We start from the raw sequence: 27,399 nt of genomic DNA, 5'->3' as shown, positions 1-27,399 counted from the left end.
CAGCCAGCCTGGGTTAACAGCCGGCTCTGTGACCCACCGGCCAGTGGCTTGGAGCGCCACCTCACCGGGCCGACGGCCCTTTCCTTTGGGCTGCTCTCTGACTCCCGTGGGGCTCCCTGAGCAAAGCCCACAAGATCAAAGATTTGAGAGAGCAGTGAGCTAGGGCCTCGGCTCCTGGTCACAGAAACAGTGAAGCCAGCCGCAGGCACGCCTCTGCTATATATACACAAAATGAACAATGTATGTGTATACGTGTGTGTGCTCAATATGCATTTGATACACATATGCATTCTACGTTCAATATATATTGTATGTGTACTCAGAGAATCAATAGATACACCCAATATACATATTCAATATATTACAAAATCAATATATTATATACATATTCCATGTGTTTTATATATTTTTTTCAATGTATACCTGAATCTGACCTTCTCCCCACCCCTCTGTGACCTCCCGAGACCAAGCCTCCATCTCCTATCTGCGTTACCGTAACAGCCTCTTAACTGGGTTCCTAGCATCCCGCCCGGTCCTCAGTCTATGCTCCACCCTCAGCCAGAAGGTGAGCACTGTAATGTACCTCGGAGGGCAACCTCCCTCCTCTGCACAACACCCACCGAGGCTCCCCATTTATCCCGAGAAAAAGTGACCTGTGTGCTCCGCTAAGGGAGTGACCCTGTCCCCTCACCCTCCCCAGTCTCCTCCAGTCACATGGGCCTCCTTGTCACTCAAAGTTGTGCTCAAACTCAAACTCACGGTGCAGCTCCTGCCCTGCAGCATGTGCTGGGCCTCCCCACCCATACCCACACGCCTCACTCCTCACCTCCTTCAGAGTTTTACTCAGCGTCACCTCCCCAGTGAGTCCTTTCCAGGCATCCATCATTTTAAATGTATCCCATGCTACCCCCACTCTGCCCTCTTTACCCCTCTTCTCTGCTCTACTCGTCTCCCCAGCCCCCTGGGGGGCTCAGGACCCCAGGCGCACTGTGTACCCGTCTCTGTTTCCTGCAGCCGAGCAGGACACAAGGGTCTGTGCCATTCCAGCCCAGTCCCCCAGGGACCGAGGCTGACTACCCCAGTCAGGATGCCTCCCGCCCATTCTCTCCAAGTTCCTGAACAAAACGCTTTGCCTCACACAGGCAGTGCCACCCGCAAGGGCCTCGGATGCTGAGAATTCCGAAGGGAGGCATTTCCAGCACTAAAGGTACTCCCGGATCTGAGGCTGCGGCTGGATGGGCACCGGCCTCCCAACATCCTTCTCCACTGACTCTGCATGAGAAACACAAAGCTTTGCACCCAGATGCCTGTTCTCGGCGCAGACCTGCCAGGCCAGAATATGGAGGGTTGCGGTCTGGGTATCTGTGTATCTGAGAAGCCCCCTTTCCCAAGTGCTGCCGGGAAAACAGAGCTTCCAGAGGGTAGGGGGGCACCTGGCACACCTGGTACCATGCCGAGAACCGGGGCTGCTGCCCAGCTCTGTCCACACCTGGAACAACCTATTTCTGTCCAGCTGGGCACATAACAGCCCCTAAGTCCTTGGTTCTATGAAAGCAGCCAGTGAAACAGGTATTTATAAATCTGCAGCATCCCAAATAAACAAACAAGCATATTTGGAGCCCTCCCAGGCTGTTGTGCGATTAAAGCAAAGACACCCCATTCTTCTCTCCTTGGCCCCCAGTTCCTGGGGCTTCAATCTGAAAAGCCCCAGCATCTTTAATGCCTTCTGGGAAACGCCACAGTTCTCACGCTGAAGTCAGGAGCAATGCTGAGATGGGCAGAAATAGTGGATGCAGTGAAAGTCCCCAAAATGCCACTGGTGCCATCCAGCCCTGAGCTGTGGATGGCAGGGATGGTACATAAAAGATTTCTATATGGCAAGGATGTTCTGGAAGGGATTATGAGGCCCTGTAGGGGCTGGCCCCACTGGTCCTCGGTGTCTAGCTCCAGCCTGGCTGGGCTGCCTGCTCCCCAAACATACCCATAAGGTTCAGACTCGGGACTTTGGCGCACTCCTCCCCTAGATGCTCAAGGGACCACCCCAGGTCTCAATTGAAGCGTCTCCTGCTAGGACCCTGGTCTAAGGCGTCCACTCAGCCACATCCCTGCTCTGTTCTCCTCACCTCGCTCATCCACAGCTAAAACCCTCCTCCATTTGCCGTGATTATCACCCATCTCCCCTAGGCTGGATTTTATGCTCCAGGAAAGCAGGGACTGTCTGTGTCTCATTATCATAAGGGCCAACTGAAGAGTCCACATGTTGGGCAAACCAGCCACCCTGGGTGCTGCCGATGGGAACATCGGTCCTGTGAATGTGGAAAGTCCTACCAGGAGGGCAATGTGGGGAGGCAGGCTCCACGCGGGGCCCCAGCGCATCATTTTCTTTCCCTAGGGAGGGTGCTAAGATTTCCTCCTGGGCGCTCCTCTTACACACAAGTGGAGGGCTTGGTCTCAGGACAAAACAGGCAGGGAGAAGCACATCACAGCCCAGCCTTGGCACTCTCAGAACCACCATCCTCAGTCACAGAGCAGGAAACCAGCCAGATGTCTCAGAGCCTTCTGAACCTCTCCGAGCCATGAGACCTCCACATGGTGTCCACCCCTTGACTCAAAACAGTTGAGCATTCCAGGGAAGGCCTGGCCCGTGTGTTTTTTGACTTGGTGGAAAGTTCTCAGTGCTGAGGCTTGGGTACGGTAGAGATTTCCTGAGAGATCTCCAGGACAGGACAGGTTCAGAGGGTTAGACTGGGGGCCCAACAGGACTGTTTGCCCATAGACAGACAGATGAGAAAAAGGTCTCCCCCAGGCTCACCTCCAACCTGCAGTGGATCACACACAAGCCAGATTTCTTCCCCTTCTTTGCTTTCACAACTAGGCACAGTTGTGCAGTGTACAACCTGCCCAACTGTACACAGCAGCCCTGATACTGAACACCTGAGAGAGTAGACCATAAAGAATCTGACAGGAAGAGGACGGTGTCCCAGGGACCCAGGTCCCAGGCAGATCCTGGCCTAGGGCTGGAGAAGCCACTTACCTCAAAGCTTGTGGTCTGAGCCAGGCACAACTTCCTCACTGATGCAGCCACTGTGGCCACCGTAGCCTGGGACAATGTCTCCTCCCATTCGTACAACAGGCTGCTCAGGGTTAAGTCTCCATCATCTGGGTCTGAGATGGGAAGTGCTAGACAGGGACAACCGTATGCCACAGTGAGTAGAAGGATCCCTGAGGGCCACCCCAACACCCTGCCAAAGCTTCCATCAGTATGTTTTGGGTAACAGGGGAGGGGGACCTGCCCAAGGAAAATCATAGCAGTGTTACTGCTAACAGCAAAAGACAGGAAACAACCTATGTATGCTAACTAAAAACTGGCACTTGCCATCTGCCTCTACAAGGATTGGGTCATGTTTGCCCTTGCCATCCAACTCTGCTTGGATTAAATCATGAGCCACTGCAGCCGCTGACCTCCAACACACCCTGAAAGGAGTTCAGGATGGAGATCAGGAATGAGGGGGCTCTGTGCTCTGGGAAAACTGGCTGAACGGGCCTTCAGATAGTTAAATATTTTCATGAAAAGATCTTATGATCCCAATTCTTGCGTCTCCTCGTATCTAGAAAAGCACTAAAATCATTAACGGTGACATCTGCTCCTCGTGACTAGCAGCAGGCCTCTGCCTAAACGTATTCTTGACTGCACGTCCTCCCTTCACTGAAGTCATTTATAATACTGAGTCCTCCCCCTGCCTCTTTGGAGCAGTTTCTCAGAGCTTTCTGGGATGCTGTCTCCCGGGCTACGGTCCTCATTTTGCCCCAAATAAAACTTAACCCACAACTCTCACACTGTGTGATTTTATTTCAGTTGACAGTACTCATCAGTAAGGGATAGCCAAATAACCACGGCCAAAGCCCCCTTGGGATTGACAGAGATATCATGAAAACCTCACCTACACAATGGAAGATTAATCAGCAATAAAAAGAAATGAAGTCCTTTACTTACAAACCAGAAATAGATCCAAAGACACAGAAAACAAACTATGGTTCCCAAAGGGGAAAGGGCTCGGGGGAGGGATAAATTTGGAGTTTGGGGTTAACACATACACACTACTATATATAAAAGGGATAAACAACAAGGACCTACTGTAACTTAGGGAATTATATTCAATATCTTATAATAACCAACAATGGAAAAGGATCTGAAAAGAATATATATGTATACGTATAACTGAATCACTTTGCCACACACATGAAACTAACACAACATTGTAAGTCAACTATACTTCTATAGAAATTAAAAAAAAAAAAAAAGAAGTTCTGACACATGCTACAACATAGATGAACTTTGACAAAATTATGGGAAGTGAAAGAAGCCAGACATAAAAGGTCACACACTGTGTGATTCTATTTACGTGAAATGTCCAGAATGGGCAAATCTATAGAGGCAGAAAGTAGATTAGTAGTTTCCAGAGGCTGGGGGAACAGGAGATGATGGCAAATGGGTGTAAGGTTTCTTTTTGGAGCGATGAAAATGTCGTAAAGTTGATTGTGACAACAGATGCACAACTCTGACTATCCTAGAAGTCACTGAATTGTTCACCTGAAATGGATGCACTGCACTGTATGTGAATTACATCTCAATTACAGCTATTTATAAAGAAAATGAAAAGCTCATTCAACTCAGTGGGGAAACACCAGGTCCTGACACTAGATGCCCCAGTCACTGCTAGTATCTGTGCCTGCAGGGAGGCTCAGCGGGCAGGTCAGCCTGGGAGCTCAGCCTATGTTCCAAGGAGCTGGAAGGAATGCTGGGAAGCCCCAGCGCTTCCGTACCCCCAGGCTGGGTTCTCCCTCGGGTGGAGCAGTGAGTCTGTCCTCCAAGACAAACGTGATTACCAGCCAGGGCTGCAGAAAAGACTGCACAGGTATAAGTCCCAGCTCTCCCTCTTGTTAACTGTGTCTTCAGACACGTCATTTTATTTCTTGGAGCCACAGTTTCCTTAGGTGAAAAAGATAACTAATTGTAACAGAAAAGAACAAATCTGACTCCATATTAGATCTGTTCCTTTGGCTTTACCCCTGTGCCCTGTTTTCTAGGCTCAGTCTTGCCAGCTCTGCACTTTTTGTAAAAGAATATTGTTGCCTTTAGCCTGAAATAGACAGGAGAGCCTATTCTCAAGGTTCCAACCTTTGAGCCCTTACATAAAGATGATAAGTTGCAAAATAGAAAATAACATTTGTTTTATTAGAGGTTTTACAGAGGCACCACGGCCTGACCCACATGGACAGCTACAAGATCAAAGAATTCCTACACCAAGAAGTTTGCACCAACCAACCACACCTCCTCCCCTTTTTAAGTATAAAAGGAGCCTGAATTTTGATTTGAGTAGGATGGTTCTCCAAGACATTAGTCTGCCATCCTCTCGGTCTGCTGGCTCTCTGAATAAAGTCGTTATTCCTTGCCCCAACACCTGTTTCCTGATTTATTGGCCTGTCAGTGTGGCGAGCAGAACGAGTTTGGATTCGGTAACATAATAATAACAGTAACTTCCTAATAGGGTCATGATGAGAATTAAACTAAATAATAAAGCATTCAGCACAGCTACTGGCCCACAGTAAATCCTTCCAAATAGTCAGCAGTAAGAATTAACCATCCTTATTTCATTATTCAGGGAAATAGCCATTTTCCATCACACACCCACACACACACAAAGATCTCTTTACCTCAGATGCATGCCTTGCTTGTTTCCTTCTATGCAAAAACTCATAGGAGGGAACCAAGCTCCAGGGGATGCTATGTGTTGGCAGGAACGTTCCAGAAAATTGGGTAACCTCAGTCAGCCCCCCTCCCCCAAAATGGTCAGGCTGAGAGGTCATCAGATGTAAGGGGGATTATCCCACAAAAACTGAAAACCAGAAGGTTCCATCTCCACTCAAGACAACCCAGGGAAGAGGCTAAGACCAAGCCTGAGCCATGTGAGGCAGCAGAAACGTTCAGAGAAACTTCTAGAAAAAGAGGCTGACTCTCCTGACAATGGCCATTCTCAGAAATAGTTCAAGGATATCCAGACGGGGACAGACCAAAGGAACCTAGGCCTGCTTGAGCTCCTCTGGCCAGAGGAGGCTATGAGGCTCCCCTAAGGGTCCTGTGCCCACCCTCGGTCACCTGTGACAGCTGAATCCAGGGGCATCTCATGCAGCAGGGTGAGCGAGGAAAGGGTCCGCATCTGCACGGCACTGGCCTCCTGGGAGAGGCGCCCCATGGTGTCCAGCTCCACGCAGGATGCCTCCCTCAGCACGTCGGCCTGGAAACTCTGGAGGCAGGTCAGGTGGGAGGCCAGGCCCGGCTGCAGGACGATGTGGGGAAGAGGTGGCGGCTCAGGCTAGGCCTCGGCTGTGACAGAAACCCCTTGGGGCCCCTGATACTGGCAGCAAGGGCCAAGGCTGGGGGCAACTCACTGGGGACTAGAGTGGAGCTTCAGGATAGAGGGAGGAGGAAGGAGAAAGGCCGGGGGAAGCAGGAAAGTGTAGGAAACAGTAACCCAAGGAGACCAACCACAGAATCTCCGTTGGAAAATAAGACCAGAGACCCCATGGTCCCCCATCAGCCTCTAGATGCTGGGACTTTATTTAACAGTATTAATGTTGACAATGACCATCTCTTATCCTTGCTCAGATGCTTACCATTTACACAACACTTCCATCTGCAGGGAGCTAAGGACAGGAGGGGAGGAGGGGAGGAGGGAGGAGAGAAGAGAGAAGAGTGGGGATTGAGAGGAGGGGAAGGGAGAGGAGTTGGGGAGAGAGAGGAGGAAGTGGGGGGAAGGGAAAGGGGAGAAGCAGCGGGAGGGAAGCAGGGTGGCGGGCCCAGGAGCTGAGAGGTGGAGGAGGGGAGGGGTGCAGAGAGGAAAGAGACAAGGGAGGGACTAAGGAGAGAGGAGGGGAAAGAAGGCCGATGAGGACACAAGATGGGAAGGGCGCCCGCCCAGCACTCACCTCCACGGAGGGCAGAGCCTGGGAGCGCAGGGAGGAGCGCGCCCTGCGCAGGGAGCATCGCGCCAGGTCCTTGGTCTTGCGCAGCCTGGTTCCGCGTTGCTGGTATGTGGTGGGACACCTGCCCAGGATATCCTCCTGGGCAAGTGGGGCCCGATCAGCGTCCTGCTCCCCTCTCACTCCACCACCAACCCCACCCAGGCTCAGACCTCACCTCCTCGACGGTCTGGGGGTCTTGGGCACCCGGGTGACCCTGCAGGAGGCTCAGCACCGCGCGCTTCACGTTCAGCGCCCAGCGGGGCTCAGCGGGGCCGGGACACAGGCGGGCCACACGCCGCGCTTGCAGGACGAAGCGCAGCGGCACGCGGCCCAGGGAGGCGCTATGTGGTGGGGAGGGGGACGGGCGTCAGGGGCGACCCTTCCAAGAGCCCAGGCCGCCTCTTCATTAACAGCATCCCTGGCCCTCGCGCCTGGCCCCTTCCCACAGGACAATCCCATAAAAAGCACCCAGGTACCCCCACATCCCTCCAAATGGTCTTGCTTCCCCCCTCAGCTCAGCTCTCCAGCAATTTCTCAAACACAAGAGGCAGACGACTCCTGGGCTCAAAGCTGCTCCCAGCCTTGTCACCACTTAAAATGTACATGCATGCGCATGAACCCAGAATGAAAAATAAACTGACCTTCCATGGGCTTCCTGCACTACAAAGCTGCTCATTTGCCAGCCCACCAGGGAGGCACTTAGCAACCCTCCACTCACACTCTATATGAGGAAACGTGAGGCAGAACTATAAAGTGACTTGTTCAGAACCACAGCTGGGATTCAAACCCAGGCAGGCTGGCCCTGGCCTCCCAGGTCTCAGACCTGAGCTGGAAGTGACTTAGACTCCAGTACTGTGTGCAGGAGGAAATGAAGCCAAGAGAGGGGGAGCTGCTGGAGGGGGTCACACAGCAAGCGTGGGAGGAGCTAGGACCAAATTCAGCCCAGTGCTTTTCCCACCATCCCTCACCTGACAGAAAGGAGCTTGCAGCTGGTATCTGCCAGGTGAGGGGATGGGGACTTCGGGGCCTTTGTGCATGGGGGTAGAAGAGACAGGTGCCCCACGATGTAGGGGAAACTGCCAGCCAGCAAGCAGAACCTTGAGAGACACAAGTGTCCCTACTTGACCCTCCCCAGGAGGTCACTGCCCCCTCTCCAGCTCCAACTGCAGTCTGAGGGCCTGTTGGAGGCAGCTCCCTGGATCTCAGGCCTCTAGCTACAGGGAAATGCTAAAGGCGCCCGCCCCTTCCAGAATAACTAACGTCAATCTGCTCTCTCAAGGAGCTGACAGCCCTGCCCACTGACTTAGCATTTGATGAGAAGCCCAGGACAATAGCCCTGACTGCCCCCTCGGAGAAGACCACCCTAAGCTTTTCAGCAGGGATCCATCTGCCCCTCGAAGGCATCCCCCATCCCTATATTCCTGCACAAAGGCTTTATTTTTTAACAAATGAATTTGCAATAAAAAAGGAAGAGGAATCTGGAGATGGGCTTGTCTTCAGGCTGCGGGGGTGGACTGAGCTTTGAGGCCACTGAGGCCACTGGCAGGGAGTCCTGGGAAACAGGCCAGAGGGAGAATTCCAGGCTTGGCTGGGTCACAAAGGCGAGCTTAGCTTGGGAAGGGAGAAACCATGGGTCTCGAGGAAAACCCCCATCTGGGCAGAGAGGGGGAGGGTAGAGAGGCTGGCTTCAGTGGGCGCCCAGTGTCTTCCAAAATGTTTTCAAGGGTGATGCCCAGAGGGTGCTGGGTAAACATAAAATCTGGACATGCTGGGGGTGACAGGCAGGAAAATATGGGGTAACTTCCTTCCAGCAGATAAGGGAAGGACACCAGAGGCTATCTGGAGTCACTCAAGTCCCCCATATCAGGACAGCTCCCAGTGGTCCTCATCCATGGTCTGGTCTGGGTGCTTACCCGGTCAAAACAAAGATGGAACTATCTTTGAACTTCAAGGTGACATCTTTCTGCTGTAGGGGGTCACCCTAATTGGGTTCTTCCAATATAATTTGGTGTCTCCAGTTCCTGGCAGCCAGTGGAAGGAACAGGGATCACATATCTGGTCCCACTGGGAGCAAAGCCCAGCGTCTTACCTCAACGTCTCTGACTCCTTCAAAACTTCTGCCTTGGACCCCAGAATGGATGTCATCTGGAAGTTTTGGAGCTGAAGCAGAATGCACTGAGAATTGGTGACCTCTCCTGGGATATTCCACACCAGCACCCTCACCACCCACAAAGTAGTTCTGGGGCCCAGCATGATACATGGTTGGGGGCCTGGCAGAGAGGTCCATCCCTTGAGCAGAAGGGTCTAGTGTCGGGGTGGTAGATGCTGAGTATCTCCAGGCACCTCTGCTCCCCACTAAATGTACAGAAAGTTCTCTATGCCCCAGAAGGCCCTGCAAGTTTGAGTGAGATTCATATGGCTATGCAGTACAAACAAAAATAAGTTAGGATAAACAAGCTTTTACTGTACAGCACAGGAACTATATTCAATATCTTGTAGTAACTATAATGAAAAAGAATATGAAAAATGCTAACTAAAAATTGGCACTTGCCATCTGCCTCTACAAGGATTGGATCACGTTGGCACTTGCCTTCTAACTCTGCTTGGATTAAATCACAAGCTGCTGCATCCACTGACCTCCAACACTCTGAAAGGAATTCAGGATGGAGATCAGGAACAAGGTGCTCTGTGCTCTGGGAAAACTGGCTCAACAGGGAGGTTCACACGTTACTCTCTCTCCAGAGGCCTCACTTGCTGAATCTGAGATCCCTCAGAAATCTCGTCTCCATTTATCAGACAAACTGGAAATTTAAGGGGCTGTGGCTTCCCAGTGGCTCTCCCCAGTGTCAACATGACCTCCTGGTTACCCAGAGATACTCACCTGTAAGGCCATCTGGCAAGGGCCAAGCACATCGAGGGTGACCAAGCCTTGGAGGCCAACACCACTCCCCTCCACCTGGACCCCCTGCAGGCCGGTGCTGGTGTTGGTGGAGAAGTGATAGGTGTATCTGGTGCCCACGGGGAGGTGGGGATCAGCTGACCCTGCAGGGCAGACAGAGGGCGTAGTGTCACCTGGACAACATGACACCCTCTAAGAACCAACCCCACCTGGACTATTTAGGCATCCTTGCTCCCATGTCTCTCGCTCATCTGGCTCATGAGCTGCCTGCTCCCAGCTCAAGGGATGGCTGGGTGGCTGCAGACCCCAAGAGAGCGAGGAAGAAAATAAAGATAATAACAAGTGATTAATAAATGTTACCCAGTGTTACTTGTGCTTGGCCCTCTCCTAACAGATGTATACACGAGTTTCTCAGCCTCAGCAGTATTAATATTTTGGGGTGTATAACTCTATTGTGGGGGCTGTCCTGGACAGTGTAACAATGTTTAGCAGCATCTCCAGCCTCTACCCATTGATGCCAGTAGCACGCCCCAGTTTTGATAAGCAAACATGCCTCCAGACACTGCAAAATGTCCCTTGGGGGATATTTGGGGGTGTGTGTAAAATCATCCTGCTTGAGAACCGTGGATCTATATTTACATAAACTCATTTAAGCCTCATTACAACTTTGAGGTGGGAACTCTTATTTTCTCCATTGTACAAGGTTGGGAACTGAGGCTCAGAGAGGCTAACTAACTTACTCAAGGATGCACAGCTGGGATCCAAACGTTGGCAGTCTGATTCCTCACCTACTGCCTTGGTGGGTTGGGGAGACTGTCCTGATCTTTGCAGAGGACAGAGCTGTAGAGCTGGGCAGCCTTGGGGTACTGGCGGTAGTAGGGAGGAAGATCTGGGAAGATCTGATCTAGAGGGCACAGTCTGTTGATTCTCTAGCCTTCCATTTAGACCAGGGGACCAATTGCAAAACACCCCATCCATCTCCTGGGCTTGTGATTGATTTAGCGTGTTCATGTTGATTTCTTTGTGATCAAATACAACCATATCTCACATCCCCAAAATGCTTCTTTCTGAAGAATTTGCCCCCAGTTTCTCTCATCTACTCCACCCCAAGATGCAAACAGGATCACTTGGCTAAAGACTTTTACGTCACCTGGGGACCACAAGGTGTGAGGGGAAAGCCCCAGGGCCTTGGGGCTGGGATGGCTTAAGGCCATTTTAACCTGGGTGTGCTATTTGCTTCTTTAAGTGCTGATAACTAGGTGGCCCTTGCAGAATGGGCCTTGCTCCTCCCAACTGGCCTCTCTGGGAATGTGGACGAGGCCCTCCCAGGTTGTTCCTAGGGTCACACCTTGCCTGTGGTCAGTTTCACCTCCCCTATCCCCACCCCTCTCCCCACCTTGCCTTATCTCAGGTTCATGGTCACCAGAGATGTGATAAGGTCTATGGAGAGACTCACTCACCTGCGCACGAAGTCATGCAGGAGGCCGCCTGCCCCACCAGCAAGTCTGGACTTTCTGAAATCACAAATCAGATGGAACCAGGACAAGGCCAGGAAGAGCCATAGGACAGCCCCACCCCACGGGCCGCTGACCTGCTTACAAAAGAGGACATTTAAGGGCCCAGGGGGTGAGGGGACAAAGAGAGATAATCCAGCTCTCCTCTCTCTCATGAGGCTGGGATTGGCCTCCCTGCCTCCCCTACATCCATTCCTCTCTGTCTTGGGTACCAGCACCACCATCCCCCCACTGCTTGAGCTAGTAACCTGGGAGTCATGTGTGTTTCCCCTCTTTTCCCTTATCATCACCCCAAGTCCTGTGTGTCAGCAAGTGCTGCGAATTCCATCAGGTCTCTATCCCTCCCTGTGTCCTTTCTCTCCATCCATGTGTCTCCATCTCCATGGCCATCACTCCAGACAAAGCCACATCTTCTCTTGCCTGGACAACTACAGTAGCCTCCTAACTCCCCGTGTCCAAAACCCATCCCCAACAATTATAGTTATCTTTAAAAAACCTAAGTCTGATCACACCACTCCCTGCTAACAGCTCCTAAGTCTCCCCCCTCCACCCCAACCCACACACACTCATAATAAAATCCTTTGCATGAGAGCCAGCCTCTGTCTGCCCCTCTGGCTACATCTCACCCCACTCCTGCCTGCCAGCCATGCTGGTCCTTCTCCAGTTCAAGGCTTCTGCACATGCTGTTCCCTCCAGCCTGCACACTCTTCCTCCTGCTTTCCACATCCTAGGCTCCTAGGATGTCTCTCCCCAGTGGGGCCCTCCCTGACAACCCTATCCAGAGTAAGTCCTCACCTGTTAGTTACTATCTTGGCACCCTATTCTCTTCAAAATGCTTGTGAATTTTTAATGATTTAATTATTTGGTCATCTTATTCAAAACTGTATCCCCCAGCTCCTGAAAAAGTACCTGGTCCTCAGTAGAGACTGGAATGAATGAATGAATGAATGAAACTAACATTTATGCAGCATTTACCATGTGCCAAGCACTGTTCCAAGCAATTTATACATTCAACTCCTTCAATCTCCTGACTATCCCCTGAGTAAAATGTGATTATTACTCCCATTTTACAGATCAAGACACCAAGGCACAGGGACCAAAGGCACACAGTTGGGAGTAGAGCCAGGGTTTCAACCCAGGCACCCTGAGTCCACAGCCTTAACCACTGCATTATTATGAATGAGTGAGTGAGAGTGAAGAAAAGAATGGACGAACCAACAAAGGCAAGACCAAGAGGCTGCAGCAGTAAAGGATGGTGTGTAGCTCAGCTCCCTGGGATGTCTTGTAATACCTTACTTACCCACCCTCTAAGCTGCAGAACAACCAGAGTATGAACAGAACAGGCCAGGGACCTCCTCCACCCGCTACCTCAGGCAGCTGAGGACGCTCTGCCGGGGATCCCCAGACCTCCTCCCTGGGAAGCGCCAGCATCTCTTCCTCTGCCCATCCCAACCCTCACCTGAAGCCTCCGCATTCCCACCTACCATCACTCCTCATTCGTCCTTCCTTCCAGCCCCTTACTTGGGACTTCCCTGGGTACCATCCACGCCCTCCCAGAACAGCCTTAGCCAAGGGTCCATCTGCCATCATTTTCATATGATGGCTTTTCACTAATAGCATCTTTATCCTCAAAACCACCCTACTGTGCCTCAACTGGTAGTCATTACACATGCCAGCCGGTTTAATCCCTTAAAAAACAATAAGCTTTCCCCAAATGGGGGGTGGGGGTGGGGGGTGGGAAGTGTGCACTTAAAACCGTTCCATATAAACCCTTTGGAACAATAGGCTGTGCTAGGGTATTTGGCAGGCCTTTTTTTCCCCTGAATATTTTGGCTCGTCCAACAAAATGCTCTTTGCAATAAAGTAGAAAAAAATCAATGGATAAAACCACATCTCAAAGACATTTAACCCAATCGATGTCCCTTCCAACTTTCTTTCAATTATTTGATCACTTGGACCCTGGGCACCAAATTAAACATGTTTGTGCCTAATCGTTAAACTCCCAGTTGTGCACAGATCCAGCATTCTGCTTGTCCGCTTGACCCACAGCCTGCCGTGCCAAAAGCCATGATGCCTGCAAGCCCTAGTCCACCAGGGGCTCCCAAAAGTAAAAGGTGGGTTCTGAGAACAGTCTTCTTGAACCAAGTCCCTTTCATTTCTCAAGCACTTAAAAATATATATCTAAAGTTTAAAAAAAAAAGTTTCAGAAAATCAAAGATCATTCAGTGATCTTCCTAAATAGATCAACCAAGGAGAGGAAAGCTGAGTGCTGGGTGGTAATAAACCTTTCCATCAGATCCTACTCACTTCTAGGGAAAGATCTGAAATAAACAAAAATTAATGTAATCTCTACAGCCCAGAAATGAGATTGATCCTCATTTCAGCTTTCTAAGATGTCAGTGCTGACTGCCGTTCATTTATTTATCCAGCCAGCACAGATGCACTGAGCACCTTCTGTGTGAAGGGCAAACAGGTGCTGAAAATACAAGTAAGACAGCTGTGATCCGACCTGCACTGTCTGGGTGTGCTGCCTACCAGCCACATGTGGCTATTGGGTATCTGAAATGTGGCTGCTGTTAAGAAAACTTCCATTTTATGCAATTTTAATTAAATTTAAATTAAAAACTATACTCAAGTCAGTTATTGGAAAAATTTTAAGTATGTTTGAAACAACTTGGTCGATGAAAATATTTTCAACTCTAAATTTTAGGAAGTCTAAATACAGATCAAGTATGTGCAATGAAAATTTAACATCCAAATTGAAATATGCCCCAAGTATAAAGTACACACCGGATTTCAAAAAAACAGGAAACGTATCTTGTTAATACTTTTTATATCGATTGCATTTTCTAATATTTTCGATATACTGAGTTAAGTACAATATATTGTTTAATTTCACCTGCTTTTTTATTTTTTTAATAATTTTTTAATGTGGCTACTTGAAAATTTTAAATTACATGTTGGCTTGCATGATATTTTTATTGGATGGCGCTGTCCTGTATCCTCCTGCAGTAAGTAGACAACAAATAAAAGTTCATTTGACATCATCATCCTGCAAAGAGGGCTGTCAAGCACAGCCTCTAATACCCCTGCAAACAGCTAAGCACCCCTGCACGCAGGCTCGGGGAGCCTGGAAGTCAGCGTGTCATCACTCAGGATTTCAGATCCAGTCTCAGTTTCCAGAGGATACTGGTGAAAGATGGGAGTGAGGGGTAAAGCATCCACCTGTGACCTCTCCCTCCTTCTCTCCCTGGAAGGCAAAACCAAGGAGGGCAGCAGAATGACAGGTAAACTGGCTGTAAAACACTGTCCCGAGTGGATCTGGCTGCCACCCCTTCACCCCAGATAGAATAGGGTTACAGCTGCTTTACTTACTCCCTGAAGTCGCTGCCGCCAGCACCCAGAGCAGGACCAGACCGAGGAGCCCCATGGGCACAAGCACTGCCGCTGGCCCGAGGGAGCCCCACGCCACCAGCCTCTCTCCAGAGCGGCTCAGAAAGGGACCTTCTTTCCCAAAGGGGAAGGCTCTGCTTCAATCCACTCTCCCAGAGGAGGAGCGGGGGACGGGAAGGGGAGGAAGGGGCTTCCAGGGCAGAGACCGAGCCAATCAGAAGCCTCCAGTAAAGCTCTCAGCACCCCACCTCGGAGGGAGGGGGCTTCTGACCAATGAGGGGGAAAAAAAAATCCCTTTTCAGTCTAGGAAAAAAAAAAAAGCTTTGCATCTTTTAGCCTTGTAAATGGAACTAGGGGCGGGGGCAGAAGGCAACAAGAATGGTTTGCCTTTTTTTGTGTGTGGTCTGATATACATAGCACAAAATCTTCCATCTTAACCCATTTAAAGAGGCAATTCAGCAGCACTGAATATACACGACTTTGTGCAACCAACACCACCATCTAGTTCTGAGCTCTGATTTTTGGCCTGTCTTTCCCACGTCTCGGGGTGGGCGAAGCAATGCTTCAGGCCCGGGACCTCCCTCCTGCACACACATTAGGAGCCCAGCAGCGAAGGCCATCCTTTGGGAGGCTGGGAGTCTGCTCACACATGCTCAGTGTCCTCTCCCAGGCCCCCCCTCCACCTGTACCCTTTAATTTTTAGGCTCCAGGCAGCCAAGCTCCTCAACCACCACTTCTTTCAGCCCCCGCAGGCCTCGTGGACCAACCCTCCTCTTACGCACCTGCTTCCCGCAATAAGTATGCCTTGCTATAAATCGCTTTATTGAGGTGCAATATATATCATACCATTCTCCCTTTTAAAGCACACGATTCAAAGGGTTTTAGTACCTTCACAGACTTGTGCAACCCACCCAAGAACCAATTTTAGAACATTTTCATCACCGCTAATGACAACCCGTCCCCAATAAGCTGTCATTCCTCATTCCTGTTACCCCAGTCCCTGGTCTGCTTTCTGTCTCCATGGATTTGCCTCTTTGGGACATTTCATAGAAATAGAACCAGGCAACGTGTGGCCTGCTGGGTCTGGCTTCTTTCACGGAGCATCCTGTTTCCAAGGTTCAGCCATGCTGGGTGGCCTGTGGCCTTACTTCATCCCATTTTATAGCTGAATACTGTTCCACGGAATGGAGACATTACATTTGTTTGTTCACTCATCCTGCGATCGACAGTTAAATGTAACGTTCTTAAAGTTAAAAGCAGACACACTTGACTGGTTGACACATGAGGTTGTATGGAAATCGTCACTTATGCTCTTAGACTTGGGCCCTTTTCTTTTATATTTTGCAACCAGAGATTCCACCTTGGCCTCCTCTAGCGCAAATACTTTCACTGGTGGAGCGCAGAAGCCCCCAACCCATTGGGCTGAAGATCTAAAAGGCCCTTCAGCTTACAGCTGCCTGGGGGCCCATAATGTGTGGTGGTGGGGGTGGGGGCTGGTGTTAAATGCTGAGAGGTAGAGCAGAAAATGACATCCCACAGGGCTGGCCTGGGGAGCTGGTGGCTAAAATTCTTCACGAGAAATGAAATGCACATGCAGGAGATGAGAAACCCACTTAGGAGTGCTCTGTTTCCGAGAAAGGAACTGTTATTGTGCTGGGGAATCACTGGGAGCAGTTTCTAAACAAGAGATTTCCCGGGGACTTCAAAGAACAGACAATAATGTTACTAGAAAACTCTATACTCGCAACTAGGAAATAAATAAATCCTGGAGACCTAATACACAGAACAGTGATTACAGACAACAATCATTGAACTTGCTAGGAGACTAGACTTTAATTGCTCCCAACACTAGAAGAAATGATAATTATATGATGCCAGAGAGGTGTTCACTAATGTCACGTTGGCAACTGTATTGCAATATAAATGTATCAAACTAATACGCTGTATGCCTTAAACTGACACAGTGTCATATGTCAAATATATTTCAATTTTTAAAAAACTGTCCAGCAATCCCACTCCTGGGCATACGTCCAGAGAAAACTCTAATTCGAAAAGATACATGCACCCCAGTGCTCACTGGAGCACTATATACAATAGCCAAAACATGGAAACAACCTAAATGTCCACTGACAGACGAATGGATAAAGATGTGGTGTATATATTATACAGTGAAATACTAGTCAGCCATAGAAAAGAATGAAATAATGCCATTTGCAGCATCATGGACGGACCTAGAGAATATCATGTTAAGTGAAGTCAAACAGAGAAAGACAAATAGCATATGATCTCACTTATATGTGGAATCTAAAATATATATTCATAAAATTTTTATTTACAAACCAAAAATAAACTCACAGACATAGTAAACAAACTATGGTTACCAAAGGGGAAGGGGCTTGCGGGGAGAGGGATAAATTAGGGGTTTGGAATTACCAGACACACATTACTATATATAAAGTAGATAAACAGCAAGGACCTAGTGTATAGCAGAGGGAACTATATTCAATTTCTTATAACATCATAATGGAAAAGAATCTGAAAATATGTATGTATGTATATGTATAAATGAATCGCTTTGCTGTACACCTGAAACTAACATTGTAAATCAATTACACTTCAATAAAAAATTAAACTAAAAAAAAATCAAAAAATTTTTTAAAAACTGTATCTTGTCCAGGGCAAAGCAATCTCTTTTTTTTTTTAAACATTTTTTTTAATTGAGTTATAGTCAGTTTACAATGTGTCAAATTCTAGTGTAGAGCACAATTTTTCAGTTATACTTGAACATATGTACATTCATTGCAGCAATCATTGAATATTAACTTATTCAATCAAACCTTCCTGCTGCCCCCTCCCACCAACAACAGCCTGCAAGGTTGAACTAGCAGTATCCCACTGTACCGATGAGGAAGGAGAGACACCGCGGCAGGGCTCCCGGCATCTCTGGCCTTGCTTCCCTGTGTCTGTATCAGTGCTGGACATAAACCTGATGCACTGATTGGATGGAGCATCAGGGACCAAGGACGACATGATTTTGCAGAGCTACAGGGAAAGATACTCCATGGTAGAGAAGAATTGACCAGTAGGGGGCGCAGTGGGCGCTTCTTACATGGGTGGAGGATTTCACATAAGAGTTTATCTTTTATGAACTACTACTGCCAATTTTTCAAGACATTATGTTTCAGAGGAAGTTTAGGTTCACAGCAAAATTGACAGCAAGGCATAGACATTTCCCAAATATCCCCTGCCCTCCTGCATGCATAGCCTCCCCTATTGTCAACATCCCCCACCAATGTGGTACATTTGTTACCATTAATGAACCTACACTGACACATCATTATCACTCAAAGTCCATAGTTTACCATAGCGTTCACTCCTGGTGTTGTACATTCTATGGCTTCGGACAAATGTATAATGACATATAGCCACCATTATAGCATCATACAGAGTATTTTCACCACCCTAAAAATTCTCTGCTATCTTTCATCTCTCTCTCCCCCAGTGCCTGGCAACTATAGATCTTTTTTGTCTCCATAGCTTTGCCTTTTCCGGAATGCCATATAATTGGAACCACACAGTACGTAGCCTTCTCATATTGGCTTCTTTCATGTAGCAATGTGCATTTAAGATTCCTCTATGCCTTTTCATGGTTTGATAGCTCATTTCTCTTTAGAGCCAAATAATAGTCCATGGTCTGGATGTACCACAGTTTATTTATCTATTCACCTACAGAGGGACATCTTGGTCACTTCTAAATTTTGGCAATTAGGAATAAAGCTGCTATAAACATCCATGTACAGGTTTTTGTGTGGACATAAGTTTTAATTCATTTGGGTAAACACTAAGGAGCACCACTGCTGGATCACATGGTAAGTATATAATTAGTTTTGTAAGAAACTTCCAAACTTTCTCCCAAAATAGCATCACACATCGTTGGAAAGACAGATTAATAAGTGGACAAAGTATATGAGCATCCTGTTCATAATGCATGAATAGATTTTCATCAAATTAAAAGGGGCTCAACCTCAAGCATAAAAGAAATACAAAATACAGCAGCCAAGTGAGTTTCTTCAAAAGCTCACCACACACCTGCTGTTTGATCCAGCCACTCCATTCTGAGATATTTAACCAAGGGTAAAGAAAGCACACATCCACGCAAAGACTTGGACATGGATGTTCATAACAGCTTTGTTTGTAAAGCTCAAAACCGGTAACAACCCAAATGTCCATCAGTAGGTGAATGGGCAAACACATCATAGTACATCCATACAATGAAATACCACTCAGCCATAGACAGAAACTATCCGTACATACAATGACATAGATGAACCTCCAAATAATTATTCTGAAAGAAGCCGGAGGGAGAAAAGTATTTACTATACGTCTCCATTTATAGAAGATTCCACAAACTAAAAATTCTAGAATGCAGATCACTGGTTGCATGGGGAGGTATGGGACGGGGAATTTACAGAGAATGAGGAAACTTGGGGGTAATAAATGTTTTCCTTATGTTGATTGTGATCATGGTTTCACAGGTATAAACATGTCAAAATGTATCACAGTGTATTCTTTAAATCCGTGTGGTTTGCTATATGTCAATTATACCTCAATAAACTTTTTTAAAAATCTGTCATGGGCTATCCTGTTCATCTGCCAGATAGACAAAGAAAGCATTGTGCCAAATGGTCTTCCGGTTAAACTGTGGGGAAAGACGCATTCCATGCACTGGTGGAGCAGAAATGGGCACAACCTTTGAGGAGGAAGTTTAGCAGCTGCTAAAATTTACATGCACTTTTCTTTGACCCACTTCTGGAAAAGATACTTTTTTTTTTTTTTAAAGGAATTTACCTACTTTTCTATTGCTATTACAACACATCCTCATGAGTTGAATGGCTTAAAACAACACCCATTTATGATCGCAAAGTCCTGGAGGTCGGAAGTCCAGGATCAACATGGATCAGCTGCTTAAAACCTCACAGGCTGCAATCAAGCTGTGGCTAGTTCCTGGTGGATCCTTGCAGGGAATTTTACAAGTTGACTGACAAACACATGTATTTTCTCTCTTCCTCCTGTCTTTTCCGTTTACAATGGTGACCTAAAATATGCAACACGCTGTACCTTGCTTTTTCCTTTAACAAATGTCATAGATCCGACTCATCCTTTTCTACAGCTGCATACTACTCCACTGTGTGCCTCCACGTACCATTTATGTAATCCACCGAGGGCTGTGTTCCTTTCTGGAGGCTCTAGGGATGGATCTGCTTCCAAGCCCATTCGGGTGGTTGGCTGGACTCAGTTCCTTGTGGTTGGAGGACTGTGGTCTCTGTTTCCAGCCTGGAGCCTGGCTTTACTCCCAGAGGCTGCCCACATTCCTTTTCAGCTTTCCTCTTGGCCCCTTACATGCTTCAGATATTCCCTTCCATTACATCTTTCTCTGCAGTGGAGGGAGGAATTGGGTTTATTTATTTTTAATGGAGGTACTGAGGATTGAACTCAGGACCTCATACATGCTAAGCATGTGCTCTATGACTGAGCTATACCCTCCCCACTTCCATTACACCTCTCTGCCTCCAGCCAGAGAAAGTTCTCTGCTTTTACCAGCACGTGCGATAGATCGGGAGTATTAGTTGCCTATACTTGCTGTGATAATAAATTATCACAAACTGAGCGACTTAAAACAACGTGCATTTATTTTCTCCCAGTTCTGGAGGTCAGAGGTCTGACAAGGATCTCACTGGGCTAAAATCAAAGGTGTTGGCAGGGCTGATTCCTTCTGGAGGCTCTGAGTGAAGAGCATCCATTTCCTTGCCTGTTCCAGCTTCTGGAGGCTCCCAATACCATTTGGCTTATGGCCCCTTCTTCCATCTTAAAGTACATCCCTCCAGTCTCTGCTTAGCCCTGGTACATCTCCTCCTCTGACTCTTGTAATAGGGAAAAACAGACCTGACTCCATATTAGATCTGTTCCTCCACATCTCAAGGTTTTTACCTTAATCACTTGTGCAAAGTCCCTTTTGCCGTATAAGGTAACATTCACAGGTTTGGAGGATCAGTGTGAATGTATTTGGGGGCCCATTATTCAGTTTACCACACTGAAACCACTCAGATAATCCAAGATAGTCTCCCTGTGTTAGGGTCCATACACTTAATCACATGTGCAAAGTCCTTCCAACCGACCTTGTGCCCTAACATAGTCACAGTTTCCAGGGACTAGTGTGTGGCCATCATTGGGGGTCACCTGCCCACCACATTATCCTCCAACTGTCCTTGCTGGTGGGAAAAGCAGTCGATCTGTTACCTGAAAACTGGGTTTGCCTCTTGGTGGGTGGAACCAAAAGACACAACCAAGCAGAAGAGCAGGAGATGGAAGGCTTTACTTACTTGCAAATAAGGAGAACACTGTAAGTCCTTCACACAGTACTGTCTCCCCAACAGCAAAACTGGGGAAGTTTTAAGCTAATGGTACATGCATATTTGTGAAGGGGGTGGAACAGAGGAATATTCAGCATAGAATAGGGGCCAAGGTCCACAGAGTCTAAATTGTACTTGATTGAAATCAACATCATCATTCCGTCCCCCACCTGGGTGGGAGCCTTCATTCCTGTGGAACGCAAAGACTGTATCAGATTGTCACATACATGCCTTGAGGAAGGAATTGGGATTCTGTTACATCGCTGAGATATTGTTTCTTGACTGCTTTTCCCTTGTTTCCTTAAAATCATTAATTACTGAGATCTGTTCAAAGGCAAGCATTGTGGCCAGGCTTAAGATCACAAAATGGCTTAGACTAAAAATGGCATCTCTTATGTTAGGAAAGCCATGCCAGGTTCTCTTTCTTCAGGGACCCCCCCTACTCAATCTGCTTACGAATCCACAAGACCATTCACAGCATCATTGCCTGTGATAGCCAAAGACTGGGGACCACCGCCATGTCCTTCATACATGGACTGGTGAGTTCCATAAATGACATGTACATCCGCACAGTGGAAGAGGATGTAGCTGACAAGAGCGGGTCAGATCTGTATCATTTCGTCAAAGAAAACAAAAGCAAGAAGTAGACTGTTGCATGTTTCATGCCACCATAACATTGCATGTTAGAAGAGAAGCAAGAGAGAAAATACACTTGTTAACGTACAGAACTCTCTGGAAGGGCCCACCGGGAACTGCTAAGAATGGTTTTGTCTGGGGGAAAACTGGACCGGGGCCGGAGATGTGAAGCAGAGCCCATCTTCACTGTGCCATCTGAATTCTCTTCTGGGGCACATGATGCTTATTCAAAAATAAAGTGTTTATCAGTGAACAGACCAGGAATTCTGGCTGCAGTACTGGCAGCTGGCGAAGAACATGGACACAGTGCTACCAGGGAACAGAAACGTGAAAAGGTGTCTGGACGGTATGCAAGTCAAAGAGGGAAGACTGATAAAGGCCACGGATGTGAAACTCTTGAAACCATACAGTTCATCTCGTCAAGGGTGAAGGCTGCCCCTCGTCCCCCAGCGCCCCTCCTCAAGCGGTCAGCTGGTGACGAGGAAATGGCTATTTTGAGCTGTTGCCTACTGTCAACTGAAAACAAAAAACCTCACACAACCTGTAAGTTGCCCTTTATATGTTTTATTCAGGGACCTTACTGAGGACCATAGCTCTCAGAGGAACTGTTCCAGAGAGGTAAGGGAGGAACCAGAATATATCTTTTTTTGCTGGAAAAACAAAACATGGAACTGAGTATCAAGAGATTACTGCTAATCACAAAAGACAGACATCTCAAGGCAATGATTTTAGTGCTTTTCTATGTATGGGAAGACGCCAAAGTCTGGGCTCACTGAATTATTCCTTTGATATGCATCTTATCCAGGGTGAGTACTGTAATAGGGAAGAACCAATCTGACTCCATGTTGGGTCTGTTTCTTTTACTTTAACCTGTTTTTTGTTTCGTTTTGTTTTGTTTTTGAAGTATAGTCAGTTTACAATGCTGTGTCAGCATCTGGCATACAGCACAATGTTTCAGTCATGCAAATACATACATAATTCCTGTACATTTTCTTTTTCATTACAGGTTACTGCAAGGTATTGAGTATAGCTCCTTGTGCTACACAGTAGAAATTTGTGGCTTATCTCTTTTACAGAGTAGTTAGTATCTGCAAATCCCGAACTCCCAATGTATCACTCCCCATCTCTTTCCCCTTCCTAGTAACCACAAGTTTGTTTTCTATGTCTGTGACTCTGCAAAAGTTTTCTATTAGCAATAATCACGCCTCAATATGCCTCATTGGCTATAATACGGCCACAGCGCAAAGCTAACCTTTGTTTCTATTGCTTTTGCTACAAGTTAATCACTAAAGTAAGCTTAAATTACACACAATGGCCCATCTCTAGGAACCCTGCCTCCCATGTGAAGAGAATTAAGCTGAAATATCTTTGTTTAGCTCCCAAGAAACCTCCTGACCAGGCCCACCTGTGAACGGCTGCGGGAAGGAAGACGTGAACACATCCCTTCCTGGAGTCTGACGTAAAAGCAGGAAACTCACAAAACGGCTTCCCTGATGCTAAAGCTACTTGCTGATGCATTCTGACTTAAAATTCTCGCAAGTGGTTTTTCTCTCTTCTCTGACAAATCCCCATCTCTGCCTCACTTGCTCAACTGCTTTTGTGCTGAACACAACCTTTCCATTACGTTCTCCACTCCCTATACATTCCTTACCCAGAATAGCTCATCCTTTAACCCAGAAGCTGTATTCCAGAAAGGCAGTCATGGGCTGATAGCCTCAGGAGAATGAACAGATCCTCCGGAGCTCCTCCTGACGCCAGATGGATCCATCAAGATTAAGAACACAGCATCCCAGAAAATGCTGATCGTTGTCACCTTTCGGTTCCATCCAGTTTTTCTATAAAACCTCAGGATGCCAACCCCAAGGAGGAGTCACAGTGTCTAAGGCAACAGCCTGCTGTGACTCCCCTTTGCCTGGCAAAGCAATAAAGCCAGTCTTTCCTAATTCTCCCAGAACTCTGCTTCCAAGTCTCAATTCAGCTATCAGGGTACAGAGGGCGGTGTTTTGGGCAACAATATGCATGTTGTCTAGGGTCACTATTGTAATAGGGAAGAACAAATCTTATTCCATATTGGGTCTGTTTCTTTTACTTTAAGCTTTGTTTCTATTGCTTTTGCTACAAGTTAATCACCAAAGGGATGTTGCCTGTAAACTTAACTTATACAGAATGACTCATGTCTTAGGAACCTTGCCTCCCAGGTAAGGAGCATTAAGCTAAAGTACCTTTGTTTAGCTCAGAAGAAACCTTCTGATCAGGCCCACCTGTGAATGGCTGCGGGGAGGAAGAAATGATCACGTTCCCTCTGGAGTCTCACATCCTCTCATCTTAGTATAAAAGAAGCCTCAATTCTAACTCAGGGCGGATGATTCCTTGGGACACTAGCCCGCCACCATCTTCTCCGTCTGCTGGCATTCTGAGTAAAGTCACTATTCCTTGTCCAAACAATTCATCTCTACATTTATCGGCCTGCCCTGAGGCCAACAGTCCAGAGGTTGGGCTCAGTAACAGTACCCTGTTTTCCTCCATCCAGAGTTCCCCTCAGGGCGCTCCTCAGAGGCCAGCCACATTGTTTACCGAAAAAGCAGGCAACAGTTTTTTATCCACACTAAGCATTTTACACGATGACAACCCTGCTTACAACCAGTCTGGATTTTGAGAGTACAATCTGTGTTTAGGATTCCCCCTGCCCTGCCCCAACCCCACCCCCTCAAATTCCTGCTTTGCTTTTCCCGGGGCACTTTTTAAAAATAACCACTTAGAGTTAAGCTGAGAAAAGTGCGTGACCTCCGCCCCATCCATAGGTCATAAATCATAGGTGCTTGCTGTCGACCTGGGACCTGGGATGGCAGAGGACTGCCCTTCCACCCCTCACTGCAGCATTCCCCCCCCACCCACTGCTTCTGTGATGATACATTTGTGAGTTTACTTCCTTTGTGTGAATGTATTGAAACTATACCTTGAATCAAAACGACCCTGGAGTTTTCGCTTCCACAAAGTGGGAGCTGCCTGCCTACCCATGGGTGGCTGGTGCCTACTTCAGCCAGTCACAATCTACATACTCTTAATTTAACCCGCCAGCTCCAGGCCCCCCCAACACAGACACTATTTCACCATCAAAGATCTAGGATTCCTTCCAGCTGCAGTCAGGAGGGCAGCCTCAGCTGGGCGGGAGCGGGCTGAGCCACCTGATGTCAGAGTGGTCGGCTAAAGCAACAAGCCAAAAATGAAAGAAGACGTCCATCACTGATGGGCTCCCTTGGTCCCACTTTCCCCCAGGAAACCAGCGCCCATTGAAAGTCGGGTGGATCAGCCCAGACACGGGGGTGGGGGTCGGGGGGGGGTTGCTGGTCTTCTCCCTATTGAGGAAGCCCTTTGAAAAAAAAAGAAAAAGGCTGTGACAGTTTTATGGACCCTGAGCTGGAGGCGGTGGGAGGGAGGAGTGGAAAAGTTCTGAGCCCAAGTGGGCAGAGTTGTGTTCAAACACTCCCCCTCCCCACCCACCATGAGGAAGCCTCAGCAGAGGCACCTGAAAGAGACCCCTGCCTGAGGCCTCAGACAGAGATACAGGAATGCAGGTGCGGGGTTGAGGGGGGACATGGAGGGCTGAGCCCAGTCTGCAGCGCCCCTCAGAGACAGCAACTCGCTGGCCAAACACACCAGGGAGGGCAGCGTCCCCGCCCCCCTGGTCGGTGAAGGGGGGAGGGGCTGCCAGCTAGAGCCTTTGTAATCACTCTGGTCAGGCCTGAAAAATCACTTCGGTTTCTCCAGGGGCCGAACTCCAGCTCTCCTATCTAGGGCCTCCGGACCAAGAGCCTCCACCATCCCTCTCACTTGGCCCACGAAGGAGGGCGTCTCGAGCTCAGGTTTGCCCAGCACAGCCCCAGTGCATACCTGTTGCCTGGTATAATTCTAAACAGCCGCCCCTTTTGTCCTCACAAGTTCCTACCTCGCTTTGCCCCAATAATAAAAGATTTTAAAAGAACACAGAAGGAAACTAACAATCATTTTACTGACAAGTGGCCCTCAGCTCATTCTTTTTTCCAAGCCACTACAATGAGGAGCCATTCTAGAACCACAAACTCCTTAGGGAAAGCCAGGCGTCAGCAGACGAATGGATGAACAAGATGTGGTTCATCCATCCGACAGAAGACAACCTGACCATAAAAAGGAACGAAGTACCCACACCTGCTACAACATGAACCTTGGAAACATGTTAAGTGAAAAAAGCCAGACACACCGAAAAACATACTATATGATCCCATTTATATAAAATACCCAGAATAGGCAAATCCAGAGACAAAATTGGTGAGTGGTTGGTTGCTTACGGCTGGTGGGGGAGATGTTGGGTGACAACTAAAAGGTTTGGGATGTCCTTTGGGGGATGATGAAAATGTTTTAAGATCGGTTGTGGTGATAGGTGTAAAATTCTGTGGATATACTTAAAAAAAAAAACCCACTGAATTGCACACTTTAAATGAGATGATTACGTGGTATGTGAATTAAATCTCAATAAAGCTCTTACCAAAAAAATTAAAAAGTTCTTACCTACAAGCCCTTTGTCAGTGGTTGTTTACAGAGGAGAGTCTACAGTGGGGTCTAAACATGGCTTATGTATCGGGAGGCCCGCCGCTCCCGGGGACCTTCTGCCTCGCTGCCTGCTACTCAGAGACCCATCAGCCACCTCGCCTGGGCCTCAGCTCCGCGACAACGTGCTGCGCTTCCAAACTCCACCTCCTCCAAACAGAAACACACCAGCTGGGTGTTCCACTCACACCAGCTGCAGTGTAGTAAGTGCGGTCACCTGAGGCCTGTAACCCATGTCCAGGCATTTAATTGTTCCTGCTTCCAGCAAATGGGCTCCACTAACCACGACCCAAGGAAGAAACACGTCACCTTAGGTCAGTGAATGCAAAAGAGTCCCTCTAATGTGGCGTCCTCCGGCAGGACAGGGAGGGAGGCAGCCCCTGTGGACTCCTGCAAAAGGAAGGCTGCGTCCTCCTGGTGAGCCAGGTGTGCTGCTGATACCTGGCAGCAGACGCAGGAAGAAGACACAAGTGCCACACCCTGTGGTTGAGTCTCACTTGTTTGGCTATTCGGATTCTGCTTATCAAAGCAGGACACACACTACCTGGTCCTAATCAAGACTCTTAGGTGCCAGGCCTGTGTCTTGAGGGGTTTCCCAGCTCACCCAGGAGCTTGCCCCTGATATTCCAAGAGCACCAGCTCCTGGAATGTTCCAGCATGTCCTGGCATGTTCCAGAGCCTTCCTTTGGACCTGCCCATTTCCCAGCTCAGACTTTTAGAGCTGGAAGGATCCGCCTGCCTCTTTTTAAAGAGAGGAATTCAGCTGGGGAAGTTGAAACGATTTGCCTCAACCATACATGCAAATCATACACGTTGCAGGTGGCTAAGTCAGTCCTGGATGGAATGGCTTTCAGTGCTTTTTGCTCCTCGAACTCAACAAGCACAGACTGCACACTTACTCTCACCCTGCACTGTACCCGTTCCACAGATGGTAATACTG

At 48.1% G+C, this 27,399-nt stretch overlaps 1 protein-coding gene and 1 pseudogene across 1 annotated transcript in view; both read right to left on the bottom strand.

Moving 5' to 3' along the window:
- LOC105089063 (uncharacterized) overlaps nt 1–22,719 on the bottom strand; it is a 130,791-nt gene extending 108,072 nt beyond the window's left edge. The window contains exons 1-11 of the mRNA XM_064478760.1: nt 22,649–22,719; nt 22,134–22,184; nt 21,696–21,827; nt 14,812–14,963; nt 11,383–11,436; nt 9,905–10,065; nt 9,113–9,183; nt 7,199–7,364; nt 6,988–7,122; nt 6,158–6,338; nt 3,035–3,180 (exon numbers count right to left, since the gene is read on the bottom strand). Of these exons, the coding sequence (XP_064334830.1) occupies nt 3,035–3,180; nt 6,158–6,338; nt 6,988–7,122; nt 7,199–7,364; nt 9,113–9,183; nt 9,905–10,065; nt 11,383–11,436; nt 14,812–14,963; nt 21,696–21,827; nt 22,134–22,184; nt 22,649–22,719 (1,320 nt within the window). The remainder of the gene's footprint in view (nt 1–3,034; nt 3,181–6,157; nt 6,339–6,987; nt 7,123–7,198; nt 7,365–9,112; nt 9,184–9,904; nt 10,066–11,382; nt 11,437–14,811; nt 14,964–21,695; nt 21,828–22,133; nt 22,185–22,648) is intronic.
- A 323-nt stretch (nt 22,720–23,042) lies between these two features.
- On the bottom strand, nt 23,043–23,124 carry LOC135319261 (U4 spliceosomal RNA; annotated as a pseudogene).
- Nucleotides 23,125–27,399: the final 4,275 nt, after the last annotated feature.

This window comes from Camelus dromedarius, chromosome 24, assembly GCF_036321535.1.
Source record: "Camelus dromedarius isolate mCamDro1 chromosome 24, mCamDro1.pat, whole genome shotgun sequence".
NCBI lineage: Eukaryota > Metazoa > Chordata > Mammalia > Artiodactyla > Camelidae > Camelus > Camelus dromedarius.
The sequence above is the reverse complement of the archived record's forward strand: the minus strand, read 5'-3'. Positions and strand labels throughout refer to the sequence as shown.